Source organism: Aythya marila, assembly GCF_965140915.1.
Source record: "Aythya marila genome assembly, chromosome: 7".
NCBI classification, from domain to species: domain Eukaryota; kingdom Metazoa; phylum Chordata; class Aves; order Anseriformes; family Anatidae; genus Aythya; species Aythya marila.
Genome location: NC_139048.1, coordinates 1,773,678 through 1,796,962, shown reverse-complemented (window position 1 = coordinate 1,796,962; position 23,285 = coordinate 1,773,678). Strand labels below are relative to the sequence as shown.

At 38.1% G+C, this 23,285-nt stretch overlaps 1 protein-coding gene across 4 annotated transcripts in view; it reads left to right on the top strand.

Moving 5' to 3' along the window:
* MGMT (O-6-methylguanine-DNA methyltransferase) overlaps positions 1-23,285 on the top strand; it is a 165,633-nt gene that overhangs the window by 11,371 nt on the left and 130,977 nt on the right. For all 4 annotated transcript variants that reach the window (XR_014317857.1, XM_082764154.1, XM_082764156.1 and 1 more), the window contains exon 3: positions 11,932-12,071. Coding sequence is in view for 3 of the 4 variants with exons in the window: in XM_082764154.1 (XP_082620280.1) it covers positions 11,932-12,071 (140 nt within the window). In the remaining variant the exon portion in view is untranslated. The remainder of the gene's footprint in view (positions 1-11,931; positions 12,072-23,285) is intronic.

Below are 23,285 nucleotides of genomic sequence, written 5' to 3'. Positions count from 1 at the left end.
TGACATAACGTGCTGACCAGTTTTTAAGCAGGGTGCTGAAAAATGGTTTCTGGAAGCAGCCAGATGTGGACGTTCTCCACAGCTGCTGGTTTTGTCTCTCGCTTGATCCCTGATTCTGTAGCTGTGTTGCGGTGACCAAGGATGTATGTTGGGCTTGAGGAAGAGGCTGAGATGTGACCATAGTTATGTGCATACATCAGAAATGTATGTTTAGGAATTTGGGGGTTTTATGGTCTTCTTATGACAATGTGGCTTTTTTTTTCTATTTCATGAGATTTAATTCTAAATGTAGTTCAGTTCTCTGGATATTTTGTAGTTATTACATTTAAACTTGATAAACAAATTCTTTTACTAACTGTAATGCTTTGTTCTCTGTTCTCAATATAGTGAAACACTTGTCCTGAATCAAACTGAAATTGGTAATGACAGGAAAATTCAGACTTTGTATGACAAGACTATAATGCTGTATTTTTGTATGAGTTTTTTTGACACCTGTCTTTTGTGTGTATATATTTTTCTGTACATGTATTTGTATTTTTAGTGAATTCTTAATACACAGATCACTGCTTCATTTATGCTTCAAGCTGTTCTACTCACTTTAAAAATTCCAATGAAATTCTTTTCTTGAACACAATTCAGATTCCTGACTCTCCTTTAGCCTAAAAAGGAGCACTATTAATGGTTTTGTTCATATTGCCTGGATTTATTCTGTTATTATTCTCTAGCTCCTGCTTTTCAGGTATAGCTATTTTGGTATTATAAAGAATGATGGATTATGTAGGAAAGTTTCTTTTGAAGCACTCCTGATATTGTGCAATGCACTTGGGGGTCAGCTACACTTGACTGATGCATGATTTATCCGATGTCCCTGCCACTTTCTGAGATAAAGCTGCTATTTTATCAAAAATGCCAGCAAGTGTGATTTAGAATTTATACACCTCCTTTTTTCAAATAATTGTTCTGATTACTCTCTGGCATGGCAATAAAATGATAAAGGTAATTGCACACGAATGTGAGATAGCACCAAAATACAATAAAATTAACCTGAATTAGCTTGACTTGTCGATGAGAAGTATTTATGAAATGTATTTTTGCAATAAGGGAGACTGATATTATAGCTGGAAGGTGAGTTATTGCCTTAATGTAATACAGTTTGAAATTTAAAAAAGAGACTGTTACAGTTGAGGGTGATTGTGCCTTTGAAATTAAGTTGAAGTGATTCTTATAATTGGCAGCAATAATGCATTGTGAAGGTAATATCTTTTATTGTGTTATGCCTAGTTGCATTATCTTTTATTTAGCTGGTCCTGACTTCAGCTCTGCAGAGAACGCAAGAAGGAGCAGATCAAGAATTTTGTGGGTTTAGGTGATAAAAATTTGAAATGTTACCTTATATTAAAGTCATTCTTGTGCTAGATTTTTTCATTTTTTAGTCCATTTTCAATTCCGATGAACCTGATACAGGTCTCATTTGATTAAACTTTCATCTCTTTTCCTTGTATTAGCGTAGCTGCCTTATATTTACATACACAGCTGAACCATGTAACAGGAGTGCACTTAGTCTTTCTGTATGTATGCATGCATATATATCAGGTGCTAATTTTGTTAGCTAAATTTTGTATTTCTTTAATGTCTCAAAATATGACCACCTCTTATTAAAAAAAGCACATAGAGACACTTGTACCCTCAGTACTTTGGTAATTACAGAATAGATTGTAAAATGTTGACTAATATATTGAGTTTCTTATTTTTTAATTGATGAACACTTCTGCAAAATCCAGAAAACTGCATGATATCTAGTTCTCCTTTGTGTGAGACTTCTTAAAAACTCAAACCAGTAGCAACTAAGGATCAGTTGTGGAGACCTTCTAATTTTAGAGACCATATTCTTCATCTTTGATGTTTTATTATGATATTTGTTTCTTCACCTGTTTGGCAACAGATTCCTTTATTTTTAGTGGTTTATGCCATGTGATTGCATGTTAAAACAGTGAACTACTGAACAAAGTATAACTTTGCTTGTAGTGCATCGCCCAGTGCTTCTAATTGAATCTTCTGGCATGTGATTCCCAATCTAAAAATAAGAGGGGCTTAATCCATCTGTAGGTCATCAGTATGGTAAGAATAACAACATGCTTCCACATCCCATGGCAGATACAGCGAGTAGTGTGGCTTACAAAGGGATTGCTGGTGGGATTTACAGGTCCTATCAAACCGCCAGGAATGTATACAATTACGGCTTCTGTCTTTGCTATTTGTGGTATAGTTTGCTTGTTGCGGAAATATCTTGCCCTGAGCTGTCTTTTTTTTTTTTTTTCCCCCATTTTCCTGCCACTCCATTTCTTGCCCACTTCTACTCCAGTTCGTTGTATTATCTCACCACCCACCATTTCAAAAACATATCCTAAAGTAACTGGGAGCCTCCAAACTTAAGGCAGGTTGTTTATTTCCATTTTCTTTCTAGGTACAGAGATGCTTGGGGTTGTCATGACTCAAGCTTGAAACCTGGATGTCATCCCACTGTAACTTCTAATGTGTATAGTTTACTAACCATGCTTTTGGATTTGAATGCTGCATGTAGAAATTTGACTTATTTTCAAAATATTCATCTTAGCTTCATGCTATTGATATAAAATGACATACATATTCTACAGTATGTATGTTTTAAACTACATTATACAGTGGCTGCTGCACATTCGTAGCATTGAAGTTTTTTACGTAAGTAAGAGCTGGGGAGGATACAGAAAGTGCTTGTTTACTTTCAGGGGGGAGAGATTCAGGAAAAGGCTTCAGTACATACTTGTAGGAAATAGTACAGCCGAATTCCTGTTTAAACAGTCCATTAAGGTCTTGTGTTTAAGTATCTCCTGATACTAATGTCTCAAAGCTTGGCATGCGAACAATAGATGAAGTAGAAAAATGTGCTAACTGAACGTTGCCTGGAACACGATAGCAATGACCCACCTGCCTCTTCTAAAGGAGAGGAATTAATTCTATTGCAATTAAAATATCATCCTTTAAGTAAAATAAAGATGTCCGAGGTAGCCATGGTAAGTACACTGGGAACTTGCCATTTGACAAACCAGTGTAACTCCTCTCTGCCAAAACAGCCGACTGAAGACTTAGCCAAAGAGCTAGAGGCTACTGCTGCTTGGAAATGCACTTTTATAGCTTGGCATTTCGGGGTCTTTTGATTGCCATCCAAAGAGGATTAGTAATATAATACGATGGGACAACAGAAATTTGCTCTTGTTGCCTTTGATTGTTTAATAAAGAATTATGTGTTTGCTCTTGTTGAATATTTTTTAAATGCTGTAGGAAGCAAACGTTGCTGTCTGGGCACATGAATGTGTTTCCCTCTGTTTTGTCAGGGGCTTGTGTGCAGTACATTTTCTAATAAGTCAAGAGTGATTCACTTCGTCAGGGGTGATTTTTTAGTGGCTACTGTGCCACTACTAAATATAGGCTTGTATAAGGTCAAACAGTACAGTTTAACTCAGTACCTTAATAGTTTTTTTATGGGATTGGTTCTTTGGAAGGTAAAGAACTTGTTACATCACCCTAAACTAACCCTGGATTTGATTAGGCTGACTAGCATTTCCTTTTCAGATGTCCCTCGGCCAGGAAATGAGAACAGGTTTGGTTTTCACACCTCTGAACAGGGTTGGGTTTACTTAGAGAACCTCTGCATGTGTTAGTAAGGTACTGGAGAATGTCCAGGCTACTGTATTTCATAATATGAGAGCTGTATGTTTGAACTCTGTTTTAATAGGTTAAAATTGTACAGAGATCAGTGGTTGACACCGAAGAGCACGGCCAGGGCCTTGGGAAGCCCCCAACTGCTGCCCTGTGCTATGGCACTTGTGCAGTGCTAGCAAATTTGGTCCTGGTGAGCTACTGCTCTGGTCGGGCAAGGCCACGATGGCAGGATGTCGGTAGGGGATGTGATGGGGTTGATGAATCCTCTTTTTGAGGAATTGCTTAAATATTTAGGTGTTGCGGATGACAGAAGCAGTGCTGTTAGCTGCTACAGCTATCCAGAAAGGCGCACAACAGGTTTCCAACAAAAGGCTACTGGAAGGTTGGGATCTGCTTTACCCCAGAAAATGGCCAATTTGGCAGCACTTCACATGGCACGAGAAAATGTGCACATCATCTAAAGCAGTATATTTCAGTGCAGCTTTTGTTTAAAAGCCTTATCTGGATCGCAGTCCTGTTCATCTGTGGAGGTGTTTATTACTGTTGCAGCAAGGACAAAAATATATGGACCTAATATTTATTCTAGCAAGCCAAAAGTTTGCTTTGAATGCTAGAGGAAGAAGAATTGCAAATAGTGTGTACATTTATAGTGGTCTGTGTCCATATGGGTGGTGATGGAAAGTATTTCACATTAACCTGACCCAATATGACTTGCATTTTATATCAAAGGTAACTCACCTTTTTAAACTGCTATATTGCATCTTAAAAACAAGAATATATTGAGTATCACTGCTGAATGTTTTAATATGTGAAGAGAAAACTTCCCATGTTTCGGAATGGTTTTTTTGTGTTGTTTTTTTTTTTTTTTTTTTTTTTTGATATGGAAACTGTTTTGAGTGTTTACATGGTTTAATAAGCATTAAGTAGGGTCTGTTCACTTTAAAGGTGTTCCTTGAAGAGCTGCATTTTAGCATGTGAATAGGAGACAATTAATTTGTACAACCGATTTTTTTGTTGTCACTGAAACTGAAGTCCCTATAACAATGTGCCTTTGCTGACCTGGTTTATCTTTTTTTTTTATTTTACCTATCTGCAAAACGTATCTTGAATAAATGAATTTGTGTATCTGATATTAAAGCATGAATCTCCATTTATAAAAAAATGTCATGAAACTGTGGCTAACTTGTCCCTGTCACGGTTAGCCATGGCAGGCAGTAGGAGAAGCTTTGTCCTTTTCCCTAGTTATGTTGTGGTAGCACATATAGATGTGTGCTGAGATGCCACGGGGAGAAACACTGTGGAAATTGGAACACTAAAATGGTGTAAAAAAAATTTAAAATTTAAAAAAATAAATAAATATTAAAAGAACATGTTTTGGGTGCAGGGGACGGTGCAACCTTCTCTTGTTTTACAGTAGGCAAGGAGAAATCCTGCCCTAAGTTCCAGGACACCTTTCTCACAGCCTCAGCAGTCTAATTTAAGGTGTCAGACTTGCAGGGACCTCTTTGGATCAGGCATCTATACAGCTTTAGTGTTTGCTATGTTATGTTCAGCTGGAAATTGTTGGACTTGTTCATGAGAAGAAACAGCTTTTAGAGAATTTTGGATTTTCTTTGGAAGAAATCAAACGTTGCATAGTAAGCAAAAGTACCAAGAGTCACATAAATTCTGTTCATTTGGATGGCAAAAATACAGATGCTCACTGCAGACAGATACAGGAGTGGGCATTTTCACCTTGTATTTTGATGACATGGCATGCATCCTCTGTTTTCTTCTCAGTCCTTAAATGTTTGTCGGCTTAAAACATTCCATTTATAGAAGTGGCATTCTTGTTTAAGACTAGCTGCATAAGCTTGGAAAATTGCTTTTCACGCTGAACTATATGTGCAAAAGCGCACTGCCTTTACTATTAATATAACTTTTCCCATATTCTTGACATACAATGGATTATTTCCTTTTAAATAAACAGGCAGAAACCAGTAAAACAAATACAGGAAGTTTTAAACTATTAAGGAGATGTTTAGAGAACTATAATTCAATGGAGACCTTGTGTGAGTGGACCACTGCCATGCGCAGGCTTGCCGGCACCCGTGCCAAACGGGGTGCCGTGGTCAGCCTCGCTAGTGGGCTCGGTCACCCTGGCGGTGGGGGCAAAAGCTGGGTGCAATTAAAATGCTTTTGAAAGCCATGTTAGAGGTTGTGTTTCTAAATTATAACTTCACGGCATTGTATTTACAATGTTCACAGCAGATTTTAATGACTTTTTTTTTTCTGTTCACTTAGTTGTCTCAGCGTGGACCAGCAACTGCAGTTTCCAAAATCTCAGCTAAGGGTACAACTGCACAGGCAACCTTTAGGGAACCTCCTAACTGAAAGGCTCGCCACTGCTGCTGCCTTATTACATGGGTGATACGCTCACCTCTACGCTTCAGGATGGACAAGGTGTTTGTAAGCAGTCAGCTCTCCTCTGTCCTGGTGATCGTACGGCCAGGGAGATGGTGATGATGGAGATGGACACTTCCCAAGTTCTTATTTCTTATGGCAGCCCCTGGTTGGTTTTGCCTTGACAAATATCACTGATGTGAATACCACTGATGTGATTTAATAAGGGTTTTGTTATGAGAAGGATGTAAACTTACTGGATCAGGAAGAATGACTGTAGCAACATGACTGAAATGAAGTAGCAAATTGCCAGACCATTACAGGTACATGTGAAGCATACGCCTGAAGTTCAAATCCAATATTTCAAGCTTTCACTGAATTTTAATTCAGAACTCAAATCAATAAAAAGCAGGTTTGAGAACACTACAATACTCAAAAGAAAGACACATTTAATACTTGAGGACTGGTATTTCTTTCCTGTAATTAGGATGAAGAAGCAACTTTCCTGGCATTTATTGATCATCCTCTCAAACTCAACAAATTCGTGGTGTAGTTTTGGCAAGTCACTGATATTATGTGGCATCAGAGAAACAACGCCGGTGCTTAGGATTTATAACTTACATACTAGCTTCAAATGCACATAAGTTAGACTATTGAAGTGATTTTTCCTTTGGATATATTTGTACTTCATTACACCTTGAGAGGGATGGACTAGCATCGAGGTCCAAGCAGAAGTATCGTCAAACTGATTTGGTCTTTTTGGATAATGTGTCCAGAAATTCAGCTTTTATAGCTAAGAATACTGATGGTTTGTGCTACCAGCAGGTACAGCATTATTCAGGATCCTTTTGGACAATAGCAACTGACAATTATCTTTAATTTTAGAAGGATGTAGTTACATGCTAGCCCAGCATAGGAAACCAGTTTGACATCTCAGTGGGCTCTTTGTAAATAACTGTAACTTTGCTGTGGATGAACTGGGGAGGGAATTTTCAAAGGTGCCGTGGTGGCTGTTCTAGAAGTGGTAGAAGCATGATGATCTTCGTGTTTGGGAAATGACTAGTGAAATCGGGGAAATATTTTTAATGCAACTTTTCCCTGTTGCTTCTATTTATGTTATCAGGTAGTTTGGCTAAACAGTTAATACATGTACCTTGGTTTATCTGAAAAGATCAAGAGACGCATTTATTTCTTGGAGGTGACTGTGGTATCTCACTGATCAATGCCCTGGTACTCTTGGTTTAAACAATAAGATAAAACTGTGTTATGTATGAGGACACATTGCTTTAGATCTAGCAGTTGTGAGAACAGTTTTATTTTGATTCTTGGAAATACTAGAATGAAAAAAAATATCATGAGGGTTTCCATTTCAAGTTCAGACATGCTGTAGCCTGATGGAAAAAGTCTTTTAAATCCAATAAATTCTTGCTAAAGCAGAGTGCAGTAAATAGCAAAATCAGATGGGTTTAGGTCAGAGACACTGCTCTGGCTCCTTCCTAATGGGAAGGATTCACCTCCCTGATAACATTGAGAGAAACAGGCGTGAAAAAGTGTCATCTTTGGCTTCTTGAAGAGAAGCCTTCAGCCAGATCTTGCTTTAAGACGAGTCTGATATCCCAAAGGCTGAATGCTCGTGGTGGCTGTGAGCACAGCCCAGGGCAGAGCTGGTGCCTTCCACCCAGGGCAGTGCTGTGAAAACACAATTGAATTTTTCCAGTGAAAATTTGTGTTCTCCAGGGTTTTAGCACTGCATGCACTTACTGGGGGGTCTTTAAGAGGAGAATATGGGAAAAGGTGGAATGTGCATTCATGAATATACTTTGCATTCTTCTTCTCCCTCAGTAATGGTAAGTTGGGGCACAGTGCTGAAGTGCAGGAAATGCCGTGAGCTTTGCTCTCTTGACTCGTCTTCCGGAAAACACAAACCTCTTGAGAGAACAGGAAGCATGGAAATGCTCTGCGACAGTCTTTGTGAACCTCCTTGATCCTCAAGATTGCTCTGTGCGTTTTTTCCATGTATCCATTCCCCATTATAGACAGGAGCTGGATTCTGGTTCTCAGCCTGTAGACCACAATATGGGAATTTCTGGTTTTTAGGAACAGTCGAATGTAGAAAATAACTTTGAATTATTTACTGTAATGTGAAGACCATTAATGCAAATTTAAATAAAATCTGTATTTAATCAAATTGAAGGTATGTTTTAGTACTGAAAACCTTGGCTGCAGACAGACTGTTAAACTGAATTACTGCGGAAGGTGTGAGAGGTGAAGATTTTTATGGGCAAGTCATCAAGCTAATGCTCACTTTTGGGTTCACGGCACCTAGTTTAGGAGATAAAACTCGTTGCTGTTTGGAATCCCTTGCATCTGAACCTTAGAAAAGCAATTTCAGTGGCACATCTCCGTTTCCTAGAGGTGTTTGTGGAGCTGACGTGTAACGTGGGGCCCGTTGGAGCAGTGCAGTGACACCAAGGCATGCGCCACTTCCAAGTCACGGGAGCACGCCTGGAAAATGAGGCTCCTCTGTATAGGACATTAACTCATAAATCATGCTAATATTCTCCCTGATAAATCTCCTACTATGACAACCTTTTGATACTCATCTGTTATTAAAGACAAAAAGCACTTCATTCTGCTGGCTAGCAGTGGTCTTCCAATTCTATATGGAGCATTTAGCTGTCTGAGGGGCAAACTCACATATGCTGTACTTCGGGGTTTTGTGCAGCAAGACCCTGAGGCTCACAGGGTACTTTCTGTAAAAGTCCTGTTTTACTCTCTTTGTTTTCTTTTTTACCTAATAAACTTTAAAATTCTGAGATAGTTGGACACAGATTTGTAGCTATTATAGTGAAAAGGGAGAGAGAAGGTGGAATTCACACTCTACCTCATCCAAGTTGCTCAAATTATTTGTTTACATAAACTTGAGAAGAAAGGCAGAAAGCAGTTCATTTGGGTTTATTACATTTCTGCTTTAAGCAGTCATTCGTTTCTAGTTCTCACTGCTTTAACGAGGGCACAAGAGGGAAAACAGGGTTAGGCAAACTGTGCCTTCAGCGGATCGATATGGGTAAAGCAAGTTTCAGCATCCAGCTGCCTGCAGCAAATGATGGCTAAGTATTTGGTAATTTCAGCTGGTCAAGTTTAAAGTCTGTTGGTTTTATTTATTTATTTATTTTGTATCTGTAAACTTGTAACAAATTTAAATCTTGATTAAATTTTCACTTCAATTTAAAATATCACTGCCTGCAGTAGTGTATCATTACCTCGATCTTCGCTGGCATATCTAAGTAGCTACAAGTAAATAGTGAAAAGGTGCATTAACGTCTGGACAGAGGATGGTGTATTGTACATATGGACAGTGACCTTCATGTTTGAAGCTCCCAACCCAACTGCATATGTATGTGGATGTGTCATGCAATTTTGTTTTTTATAAAAATAAAACTTTTAATATTGCTGCCCAGTGCATCTGATAATCAAGACTGAACATACTAGTGATTGCTCAAGGTTTTCATCTACAAAGCTGGCTTCGGCTTGGTGTTAACTTACAGGGTTATTTATAGTGTTCTGTTACATGTTGCATCCTGTGTTTTGTTATAATGAAAAAGCTGTCTTCATATAACTAAGTTGTTATATTCACAGAATACATGGTATGAGGTTCAGTGCATCTAGTTTAGGGCTGTCACACAAATAAAAATGAAGAATGTGTACTGTTTTTTCCAAATATGTGAACTTGTATGTTGCTTTCTCTTTTTTTTTTTTTTTAAACTAACATTTCTGCAGTGACATGCTGCTCAGAAAAAAATTCACCCATTTCCTCTCCTTGAGCAAGGAGTGGGGAAGAAGTTTGTTGAAAAGGTGACTTTCTTTGTACCATTAGCAAACATTTGCTTATTTAGCAAAAAGCTGATTTGGATTGCAGTCAAATGAACCACTGAGAACCCATAATTATTCAGATATGGTTTACTGTGCAGAAATTTTCTAAGCTAAGAGTAAATTTGAGCTTTTTTCAGCATGTCTGTAGCTGAAGAATTGCTTAAGTTCTTCCCAAATTTGCTTCATAAGTTCAAGGATAAGCTTACTTTGATTTACTTTTGTTCTGGTGGGCAAAACTGTCTACTTGATTTTTTTCCTTCCCTCTCCACTGATGTGTATCTTACTCACAGGTTTGACTTCATTTCGTAGCACTTGAAAAGCAGGATTTCAAAAGAATTTCTCTCATTTGGAAAATAAAAAATAAATAGTATTGTACAACTGTGGACAGTGATCAGCTATAAGTCAGATGCACAGATCTGCCTGGCTCATGATGCACCTCTGGTCTGTGACTGTGCTCTTAACTCAGTGTCCTGGTTTCTTAGGCACTTCTGCTCTTACCTGAGACTTTCATCAGGCTTTCAGCATCATCCTCCTCACTACAGGGCATGTTCCCTCCATGATCAAGAGTGAGGGGTGTTGGGGAGCTGCTCTCTGGTACCCTCTCCCTAATCTGCAGAGACTCCAGCAGGAGTTCAGCAGCTCCGAACTGCCCCTCCTGGGGTACGGTCCCTGATGCCCCATCTCCCACAGTGCAGCAAAACTGTGCTCTGCCTTTCTGCCCCTCCTCAGGTTCAGTGAGTTGGTGTTAATACTAATTCATCCCTCAGAAAAAAAAATAAAAAATGAAATACTCTTTTAAAGTTCTTCAAGAAAATGAAGAAGGAACAGAGGAGCAGAACTCGAACATGCGAACAGCTAGCTGGCTCAGATCTGGGAGGCTCAGTTCTAAAAACTGGCAGTCTTGATTTTTGAAGGCATCTCTGTCACAGGTCAGGCAGACTTCAGGGAGATTTGGGTCAGACTGAAAAATGGTTCAAATACTGGTCGAAATACCAAACTACACAAAATAAGTTTGTGTAGTTGTCTTTGGAGACTGTGCTGGTTCTGAGTATTACAAAAAACAGTCAATTATTCAGATATCATGCAAATTGCTGATTAGCTATATGGTCATAGTGGTTTTAAAAAACAAGAAACCATTTTGGTCTTCCAGACCAGGATGTTACCAAGATGTTTGCTCATCAAGTTATCTTGTGTTGGCTCTTCGGAGCAAAGGTTTTCATTGTCCTGCTTGCACCATTCCCATCGTGATGTGATCCAAACCTAAAGTTTGGTGTCTGGGAGACTTTTCAATGAAAATTTTCAGTCCTGTTACTATTGTTAACGATTTTACAAACCAAACTTCAAATACAACTCCAATATCTACTGATTCAGACTGTTAAGCCAAGAAGAATTTGATGTGAAAGTTATTGTGGGTCTTGAACAATATTGAGAAATGCGTGGCATCGGTTTCCAACTACATCCTATCAGTAACTGTAAAACCAGACTGGTAACAATGGGAATAAACAATGTTGCTACGGAATGATTGATTTTTTCATACATTTTTCCAGCAGACATATTCTATTTGCGTTCCCGCAGTTATTTGCATAACATTGCTGCTGTAAGGCGGTGAATATGCTTTGTTGTCATAATAACCCTTTTGAAATCAGTGTCAAAACACTTCACATCAGATGTTAGCTGATAAACCAACCATGAAACTTCTATTACTCGTGATTTTTATGAAGGTCACTGTTCTGTTAACATTTTTTTTTTCTTTTTTTCTTTTTTTTTAAGACTTTGATTTAGATGCTGACTTTTCAGGATGGCTCACTCGAAGTTAAGAGTTTTGGAAGTAAAAGACACAGTTGAAGAGACTTGAAATACTGTTTTGTGTGTTGTTTTTTTTTTTCAAATTATTTTTGAAAACTACACAAAATACATTGAGATGACTGTCCCTTGGTGACAATGCACACAATTAGAGTTGTTTGTTTTTATGAACAGGTAACTTCCAAAGAAGGAGCATCTCAGTGCAAGGAGAAGCATGCAGTTCTGCTTAGCCCCGTGGGAAAACTGGAGATATCTGGGTGTGAAACAGGCTTACATGAAATAAAACTTCCAAAAATGAGTGTGCTGCCAAATGGGTAAGTTCATGTCCTATTGATCCTATGTTTGAGTGTGTAGCAGAGGAAACAGATTGCCCAGAGGATCTAAGGCAGTCTGTGTGTGCTTGTTTCTACCAGCTGTATCGAAAACACACTTTCTCCTGTGAGAGGCAAAGCAGCCCTGAGCACCTTTAAGGAATGGCAGTTGCAGAATGCACTATTCTCTACATCTTTAATATTAGCTAAAAAAATGTCCTAAAAGACAAGCATTCTTAAAAGAGGTTTTGAATGTATGTCCCGCCCCATAATTTTGGACATACCTGTGAATCTGCCACTGACAAGTGACACTTCCTGGTGTGTTTTGTAAAGCTTTATATAGATAGATATACTCCAACAGGCAGAATTAGGTTTGAATAAGTCATTACTGCAAACTACTAATGAGGTTTGTTTTTATAATTTATAATGTCTTCTGGAGTTCAGAGGGTATATATGAAAGGGGAGGTAGTGTCTCAAATGTAGGACTGATTGAGGAGGTACTGGTATTTTTTATGGTTGATGGAAATGCTTTTCAGTCTACTGAAGTACTGTCCTGTTTGGATCCTTTTTTCTGTATATTTTTTTTTCCTTATTTGTGACAAAAAGCTGATATTTTTAGAAGAAATACCAAATTCTTTTCTTTGTCATGTTCTTTCCTGGTATGGATTTTCCTTTGCCAAAATTGCTATATGCCAAAGTTCCCTTCCAAATCTTCAGCCAAAATTAAAGCTACTAACATTAATTATGAAGGCCTGTTTCCTCAGCCATTTTCTGGTAATGAAGTTGCAGCCTTTGCCACAGTCTTACAACAGTGTTTTGTTTTGTTTTGTTTTTCTGATACGACTCAAACAGGTTTCATTTTCTTCCCTCCATATTGTCCTTTCCCACTCTGCTTTTCTCTTTTTAAAAATTTCCTTTGACTTGTGGGATTCTCCCTTTTCCCTTTTTCAATTTTATTACCCTTGTAGTTTTTTAAGTGTGCATAACATTAATCACAAATATGAAGCATAATGTGTATGGTTGAAATATGTTTTTGCCTCTAATTCTAAAACCTTCAAGCCCTTGGATTTGACAGTTTTGCCAACTCTAGTGATATGGAAATAAGTACTTCAGTTTCCTTCATACGCTGATTGTGGTATTGGATTTCTGCTGATGAGGAATGAAAGTAAAACAGTATTTAGGATAAGGCTGAAGGTTGCCTTTGCTACAGAACAGCTTCTGGATGGAGCACAACTAAAGCAGGTGATGACTCTTTACCTTTGAGAAGAGAACACATCAGTGAGTGGGTGGAGGAATAGTAAGATGAATCTCTAAATACCCTGGAAGATGGTGAATACAAGAAATAGTATTTTCTTTTGTATGAAAACAAAAGCTGAAGAAAAAAACAGTCATGAAGTTAGAGGTATTAACAAATATAGGCTTGACTTGAAATTACATTATTGGAAGAAAGTAATTCAAGACTATTAATTGGTAAAGGCCAAGAAGGCAGGTGGGGAAGTATTGTTATACCAGTAAGAGGTAAGAGCAAAAGGTAAGAGCAAAGATCTATTGTTATGACTTCTATCTTTAATGCTGAGTTTTTAAATGTTTCACTTAATAACTTGCCATCTATCTTTTTTTTTTTGAACAATGTTTTCAGGGACAGTAGAATATTACTAGAGCAAGTGGGGGTGGGGGGGACAGAGTAGAGAAATTGGTCTTTCAGACACAAGCTGTTCTCCACAAAAATACACTTGTGTGCCCCAAACTACATTTTTTTTTTTTTACCCATTTTTGCACAAATGAAAGATGGTGCTACTTACAAACTGTGTGTTACTCCCATCCTTAAATAAGTCTAGCTATAAGGCCAGATCTATTTATTGGATACAGAGAGCTTCTGTTTTCCATTGTGGCAGGATTTGCCACTTGCTGACATGTACTATGGCCAGGTTGGTTGGTTGAAGAAGGATCTCATGACTTTGTTCTTCAGGCAGAAGTCAGGAACGTAGATTCTTTTCCTCTTTCTTTAATTTTTTGTTTGAACTTGATGCATCCATTTTTTTCTGCACTGAGCTGACTTAATTTCCCAGTCTCCCAGAAGCATTGAGGCTTTAGTAGCATCTTGATAACACTTAGCTTATCAGCTTGCAGGATTTTTTTTGCAAAAATTGTTATATTGCAGAGGCAATATTACTGGAGAGTGATCCAGTAGTTAAAAGTATGTAGGTTATTCTTACAATTACTTCAGGAACTTAAATCTGAAAAATGGGTGGAAGGTGGGACTTTCTTTTGTCTTACCTGATGATAAAGTTCTAAAAATTTTAAAGCTGTCTGTAAATGTTTGTGCTGAAGTATAACATTTAATCTCTTCTACTCATCGCTAGTGAATAGCTGTTAAATCTGGCCTCATTATTTTTGACAGAATAAAATAAAAACAAAGCAGTGCCCAGTGTTTCTCCTAACTGGCTAATAAACACCATGGTAAGGAGATTGGGTAGGAAAAAAAAAAAAAAAAAAAAAAATAAGAAACATAAAAATTGATTTTAATGGACCCCTGTCAGAGAGAACCATAATGAGCACAAGTCTAGTAATAAATATTGGTATTCAGCACCACAGTTGCTGAGACTTTTAATGTAGAATTGCATGTAACAATCAATATAGATTTTAGGGTTTTTTAACAACAAAAATAAGTAAACCTTTGAAATATATAAATACTTAAGACTTGCAATCTGTCAGACAAACCTGCTAGTTGTAGAAAAATCTGATAAGAGCACCTGGTTAATGGCATAATCGGGTTGTGGAGATCTTCCTCTGTTTTACAGCTTGTAAAATGCTCTGCAATTAATCACCTGAGATTACAACCTATTCTGTGATGGCTCTCCTTAAAACTTAAGAACACAGACTGTAATGTAGACTAAAAGGAGAAGCAACAAAGTAAAATTCAGCTTTCAGTATGCTTGAAAGAAATTGATCTATTAATGAGATGAAACTAATTGTAATAACCTGAGGTTATTCTGCTCCTTGTGAAACTAGCAGGGTTTAAAAGTCAAGGCATGTAATGGCATAATGATTTCTGTTTGGGGAGGAGGAATTTCTATTCAAGCTTCATATATATGTAAGGGAAAATATAGATAGGTAGGTAGATAGATAGATTTTTTAAATAAAAGGAATTTCAGCTAAAAATAATCTTTAAAGTTTTAATTTTCTGAATGTGGACTAAAAATGTTTCTAACAGTTTTGCAATCTAAGTGCAGTGCTAACACTTCGTTGTCCTAAACCAGTAACCTGAAAGCACCTGTTCCTATTTTAGTTTGAGTATTAAGTCGTGGATTGACTTGTTCACTGGCCATTTAATTTGGCATTGTGAATTAATCTAAGATTAATAAGGTCTGAGATACCCAAATCAGAACCAGGAGCGATTATGTTGGTATCATAACCAGTGGGTTGGCTGGAACAGGGTTTGATGCCAATATGTGGTACGTTGCTGGCTGTGGTATTTTATTCCACACACAGCCCCATATGGAGGTGCGGGCTTTGGGTTCACAGCCCGACTAAAGGACCACGTATTTGTTATTGGGTTGTTTCCGAAGCAAGTTGCTATGTATTGCTTCAGGATTTTGAGGTGTGGAAGAAGTATACTTAAGGTGAAGCTTGTTTTTATAAATTTCTCCCTTCTCTAGGAACTTCAGGTTCACAGTTCACATTTTTATAAAAAGCTAAAAGTATATATATATTTTTAGTACTGTATCAGCCATTGTATTTCTTTCTTTCAGTGTATACAAATATTGCCTTCTTGATCAAAAGTAATGCCTCTTTCCTCCACCGTTCCTGCCTGAAATACTGCCAGTGTTTAACTCTATTTGCTCACGTCCAAAAGAAAAACTTGTGGTTTCTTTTTTCCACTGTTTTTTTCCACTTCTAAGTGTCTTTAGCAGCTTCAAAGTTTCAGATTTAGTTTTCTCATTCTTCTACTTCATCCTGCAGTGTTCTCACCCTGGGATGGTTGTTTGGAAATTTTTTACTCCTGAACTGCAGTGGTAAATCAGCAGCTTGGTGGTTAGTGCCACATTTGTGACTTTTGTCAACAATAGCAGGAAGCATGCTGGTATCTTCCTCCACTAAATATTTGCAGCAGAACATGCTTTGGGAAGGTGGGGATGTGGATGTAGCAGTTAGGATGCCAGGGCAGGAACAGTTTTCGGCTGTGTTGCAGTAGTGCAGATTCCTGCAGGAATTCCCTGTGCCATGGGTGGAAGTCGTGCCGGGGTTCCTGCCAGCGCCCTCTCACATGGACCTGGGGAATTGGGTACTTGTCAGCGTGGATGTGGATTTGAACGCAAGACTGCAGAGAAGTCACTAGTGTACTGCAATTTCTCGTTTCCCCCTATCTTACTGACAGTCAGAGGAGGAGGAGGAATGAGGAACCTCTTTGGCCATTCCTCGATTAGTAATCTGCCCACACCTTTCAAGGGTGAATCTACAGTTCAGAAAGTTAGCCGGTGTTTCAGTCTCTCTGCCAGATTAACATTATCAGAAACTCTCTGGTATCTTTCTAAACAGGTTTCCAGCCATTTCAGATTCAAAGAAAATCTCAGGTGTGTCAAAATGCAGCTAACGCAGCGGTGTATGGGAGTCTGATAAGAGCCTAGAACAATAACTTGGAGAGGTGCGAACCACTCCGTTCATCTCCGAGGTATTTAATCATAGCCAGTGATGATGGTTTAAATGTCAACTTTGCTAACTGTTTCATTCCTCATACTGTAAAATTTACTGTGAGTGATATCTCACTTTGATGCCACAAGTGGGAGGCATTTGGGAGAGTGCCACTCCTCCTATTTTTCCAATAAGCATCAGCCAAGGCTAAGAAACTTAGTGGAGCTCAGGGGCATACTAAAAACCAGCTGAAGGAGATAGGTATGCAACTACTCCACTTAGCTGTTTTGAATAAATGTCTGTTTTACCACAAACACCTGAAGTTAAGCGAGTTAAGTGTACAGAGGGTTATTGGCAGTAATGTGGAAGAGGTGTGATTATTCCCCGTTCAGTTCTTCCTTAAAATTGTTGTGTGACAGTAGAGATTTTATAATTGAAGTGGAATTGGAGAAAACCTGATGGAGACAAAGTACACACCTGGGGGAAAAATAGCTAATGATTTTGTGATGATCTCTAAACGTAGAGCAGGGGAAAAAAGGTGTACTAGATACTTCTCTGAAACTTCAGCTAGTTGTAGCATCAGCTCTATACACTTAATGGCATTTCTTCAGGAAAGGCATGGTGTATCTGGAAGGAACCACTGGGTTGTTTTCCTACTGGAGATGGTATTTGCAGCCATTATTCTTGTGCAAGTAGAGCTGTGTAGCTGCTTATTTCATAAGGCCAAGACCACTGTCCATATGGAAGCATTCTATGGTCCACACACAACATTAAAAAAGAAAATCATAAGAAATCTCTCCACTTCTTGCAAAATTATATTTATTTTTGGTTGGTTTTCTTACCAGCAAGTTCTGTTGCAGTGTTTGTCCTCTGTAAGGTCATAGTCCTGCCCCCACAGGGGAAGATGTTAAAACATTGACTGTGGACAAGTCCAGATGCATCGCTTTCCTGCCAGCTGAAACAGAGCTCTTACTATTGTAAATACCATAATCATCCAAGCTGACGGCATTTATCAATGATCAAAGTATGTTTTGCATGGCACTTTCCTTTTTTATAGTTTAATGTATTTAATTACTGTTTACAGTGACTGGAAAATGGTTCATTAGATGGATCTTTTGTAGGCATTAATATAAACAGATTAGGTTTGGGATACAGTCTGCATTTGATGTGAGTCTGAATGTATTAAGTCCCTCGGTAGAGGCTAGGTGAAAGGCTTGGACTGCTGCACGTGCTCTTGGCTTCTGTACTTTGTTCCCAAAAGCTTCAAGATACAGCTATGGCTGACTTGAGAGTGTCATCCTTCTGCGGTACAGCTTTTCTTCTCTTTCCATTAAACCATTCCGAGTTGAATATCTTGTGTGGTGTTCTTTAAAGGCCCCGGGATTAAAAGTCTTCCAGCCGTGCCTCTTCCTGATGGGATCCCTGTTATTACTTTTAAAGCTCCTTTTCCTGTGCCTTCTTCCAGAAAGTCATCTTCCCCTCCCCAGCCAGTTGGAGCAGCTGAAGCATTTAGAAAGCTCTTTCACTCCAGATCACCTTGTCCGTGACACCGGGGAGCCTGCAGCAGCCGTGAACAAGCAGCATTTAAACTTTTAGCTAGTGAAGCAAGCACTTGGCTTGTGCCACAGAGGTCTTCACAAATAAATCCAGCCAGGACACGACGCTGTCGGGCTGCTGTGTAAGTGCCAAAAGTATGGTTGCAACTTCAGTGTGTGTGGTGCTGCCGTGTTAGATTTTTAGCTGTTGGACACCTGGCTGTTTCAGAATAAACCTCTGAGTATGATTATAGCTAGTAACCTGAGTGCTTCAAGGATTCCTGCCTGTATTTTGTCATTCTTGAGCATTTTAGGTTAGAAAGCCAAAAGGGATGTAATTTACTGCTCGCCTGGTAAAAGGACCGCAGCACAGTCCAACCTGTTGGGCAAAATCCAGGCAGGTTTTTAGACCTTTAGTTTGCTTGAAAATGAAAGGAATGCCCTAAATGTGAGCCCGTGCAGCAAGGTACCGGTGCTCTGTGTTGGGCTGTTCTTTGGTCTGCTTTTCTCTTGCATTTTAACCCTTCACCATCCTAACAATGTTCATGTATATATTGATGCACAAATTGAAAGTAGATTTTGGGTGTCTGTGTAGAATGATCACCAAAAGGAGAAGGTCAGTCTTACCTCATACATCTGTCTATTTTTTAGTCTTTCATTTCTGCATGTTGTTTAACTTGTGGCACTTAGGCTGCCACAAACCTCATTGAGTGTTCTGCTGCTTGACTTAAGCATCTGCATCTTTTCTTTCTAGATAATAGGGAGATTATGCTTGTTACTTTTTTCAAATTATTGCAAAATACCAGGAGGAGGTATATTTAAAAGAAAAAAAGAAAAAAAGAAATATTACCTTCTCTGGAAGAAGTGTCTACAAATATCCAGGCATCAATCTTTATTTCAGCAGATTCAATGGATGTGGCAGGAAGAGTTATTATATAGCATAGTCCTCCTTTTATTAAAAATAAACTGGGCTAGTTTTTTTCTCAGTTTCTTGTGGAGATGCTACAGATTGTTTATGCTGCATCAAGATAAGAAAACTTTTTATTGGAAATGGTGCTTCAAAAACTTAAGCAAAATAAAGTGTAAAAACATCTAGAAAGTTTAGACTTTGTCAAACAAACCCTTACGCATAGTACAGCTCAAATGCTTAGTTTCATATCTTTTTTGAAATGGTTTGCTTTACTGGCAGGCGTGGATGGTAAACTTTATTTTGCATGAGTGGAAAAAAAATAAAAAATTCCTTTTTCACTTAAACTGAAGTGAATCTCAAGCAACTCGTCTGTAATCAATACTGTACTTTAGATGTGTTATTTTTCCTGACAGCACTGCTGCATTTCTATTCATCTGTCAAAGATAGTATTTCAAGATTCAAATAGGAGTGCTTTTTGCAAGTCTTCACAGTTGTGTTTTTTTCCCATAAATCTAACTGGAGAAGCCTTTGAGGACTCTACTTTAAAATAAATAAATAAATAAATTCTAGTGTACTAATTATTATTCATGCTAATAATCTGATGTTTTAAAATCTTTAATGTTAACATAGGCAATGTCCTGTCAAAATAGTCAAAGATCTGTTCTAGTGTACAGAAGAACAGCTTTGCTGCTAGACTTGTGTGTATTTGTAAAGCTGGGTGGCTGGCCAAGACTTCTAAGCAAGAAATGTTATAACAACACAGTGATCACATTTTACAGTGATGATATTTTAAAATGGCAAAAATAACAACAAACTGTATTAGATAATATAACTTGTGCAGGCACCCACTTGAAAATACCACAAATATGATGGGTTTATTTCTAGTGCAGAAGATATAGAGCCATAGTAGTTATGAAAAATAATTTTGCCAAAGAGGGTTGTGAGAATTTGTCTATGCAGCCTCATGTTTTCACAAAATTTCTCAAGAAAGAAATCTTTTCTTGACACCCTGCCCTATACTATGCCACAGATATTATGCCTGGTGTATCTTTACTAACTCCTTCTGTAATTCAGGCCATGAGCAGAACTTTTCCACTTCTCATGCCAGAGGTAGATTAATGCAGTGGAGCAGTTTTCCATTGCAAATCCTTGCTATAAAGATGGGCGAATGGACTGCATAATGCCGTGGATTATGTTTCTATTATAGATCAGAATTAGTGGGTATTCTTAAATATAGCAAATCTTCATCTTGGTTTTCTTCCCAGACTTCTCTAGTTCTCCAAAAATAATAATGATAGTAATAATAAAAATCTAGATACACAGACAGATAGTGCCAAGGATAGTTTATAGCCACAGAGTTGTTTTGAGAGGCCCACCTGGATAATAGGGCCCCTTCCTGCAGACCCGTGAGGGAACTGAATCCAAAACCAGTGTTTTGCTGAGCAGGCTGTGATGTCTACCTGAAGAGCCTTGAGTATGCCAATGCCATGATCAGAGCATTTATATACTGCTAGAAGAGTGTCAGGGTTGTTTGGGGTTTATCTGGTGTTTTCTGGTTTTGCCCATTTGTAGCTGGAGATGTCACAGCAACAGCCGGTCATCATTTGCTCCTTTGGTTCGTGCACTTGCAGTAAAGCTCACAAAGATCACATACATCATGCGTGTGCTAATCACAGTTATTATAAAAAACCCTACCTTGATTCATTCTCTAAAGAAAACTTAACACTCCTAACTGGGTAGGACAAAACCCAGCGAATGATACTGGAATGCAGAGCTGCGAGGTATCAGTGCCCTTAGCCCCTGTGCCACTGCTGCAGTGGGTTCGCCTGTGCAATTACACCAATTTCAGTTAAATGCAAATGATCTTCAGAAAACCATGTCAGAAGAGAAAGAGTTAAATTCTAAAATCTTATCCTGTAACTGTAAATGCCATTTTTCTTTCTTCACAAATGTAACCTTTTAACATTTATTTTTAGCTTTTGCATTAATATATGTAAAAATATTAAAAGCTCTTGTATATTACATTAAAAACTTATGTCAGCTGCCCTGCTTTTTCCTATTTATTAAAACTTTTCAAGCAGTGAAAACATTTTACTTGTTAATGAGGGGAAGAAGGAAAATTAATGACATAGAGCTTGGATCTTCCAAGATGTCTCCTTTTAACCATGCAAAACCAGCTCTTTTTCCTACACTATGTAGTTTAATTTCTGTGTTAGGGTTCAGTAAGCAAATGCAAATAGATTTAATGATTTGCATCAGTAGATCACTTCTCAGTTTAATATCCTCTGATATTTTGGTCAAGGACTTTTTCTTTGGAAGGCTAGTGCTGTTTTGTAGACTAAAAATATTAATAATGGTAGCATTGTTATGTTCAAGTAAAGCAAGGCAAATGTATAACTTATTCAAAAGCAGCATCTCGTATTATCTTCTCACCGAGATCATGCAGTGGAAAAAGTTATCCAGAAAAAGACACTTAAGAAATAATTGTGAATTGCTGATCATATTAAACATTTAGTACTGCTTTCCATATCACATCTCATCTCATTTTCCTTCAGTATCAGGGTTTTCAAATTCTGACACAAAGTGCTCCTGCCAGTAGTGAAGGACCTCGACCTGGCACTGGCACACAGAGTGGGTGCCACATCAGCTGGGATGGCTGGAGGCTGCAGGAGGACCCCACTGTACAGCCCACACCTCAGGCTTTTTTTGAAAGCCTCAAGCTTCTGGTTTTGCCTTTTGCTGTCAATATCAGCAGGTACAAAGCTGTTCCTAGAAACATGGTGATTTATATTTTCTGCATGTACTTTCTGCATATTAAATCTAAGTGTGATTTACATAGACTCAAATCCAAGTCCCATTGAAGTCTGGGAACTGTCACTTCAGCAGGAGGGACTGAGTGGTGCCTTGCAGTTCTTATAAACATTTCTGAAAGTTTTAAAATCTTAAATGCGTAAGTCTTATGTTAGCAAAACACATCAATAGGCAGTAACTGAGCTCTTCCATGCTGCTGGCATTATATGCCAGAGGCCAGTAAGGCTGATAATGGTAGGAGTTCACTGCAGACCATAGTGTTGAGAGAGGAATGGAAATGTCCATCTAGTAGTGTGGAACAGAGCTGCATCCTCCTCAAATTAGAAAAGACTTAATTGGCATTTTTTAAATCCATTGTCAAAGGATTTTGCATTATTTTTTCTGGTGAAAAGAAAATAACCGTTCCACTGTTAGGATGATTTCATCGCTGACATTGTCAGCAATTGCCTAACTACATCATCTTTAAGTCAAACTTCCCCAAATTCCTTAAAAGAGTTAAACTATTAAATGAAAAGAATTCTAGGGATTGATGTATCAGAGACAGCCACCCAGCATCCGTCGCTGCTAGTTCTCAGAAGTCCTGATTCAGTAGAAATAAGTTCCTATTGGATTCTGAAGAATTTAAAGTTGTTTAGTACATGCAATCCTTCAAGTGATAAATACTCACAATTGCCTCTTTGCTTATTAAAATGAGTGCTTGTTGGTGATAAAAGCTTTTTTGATTGCTTCTAAACTTCTGAGTGAACGTATTATGTCATAAACAGCAAATGTGAAATCCTGGTGATCATTTAATCAAATTAGGTTTTGAACAGCTATCAATTTCTTTAGTTAATTTTGACATTTGGGAGGCTTACTGTTGTAGTCTATTTATGAATTGTCATTCATACTAATAGATTTTTTTTAATTGCATTTTATTTTGCTAAGGAACTTCATAATATTGTAGATTTAAGCATGATTTTACAGATTGTCTGGTGTGAAAGAAGACTATTGTAGAGGATATTTCTTCTTGTGCTAGTTAAGGGCAGGAAGCAGTAAAACAACGAGGTGGAATTAAAATAAGTTTGTCTCAGACTATCAGTCGATTTTTGTTTTCATTTATCTCTCCTCATCGTTAGTGATGCATGCCCCTGATTTGGTCATCCCACAGTTAGGTTTTCCTCGTGTTCAGGCTATTATGATTAACGTAGTCTCTCTGTACTGTAACCATCCTGCTTCTGCCTGTGTTTTGTTCATGTTATGTGCTCTTTGTGTTGTGATTTTTTCATGATACAGATGTGTGTGGTACCTCCACTGATTTAATACGCAGACACACACACAGACAAAATTATC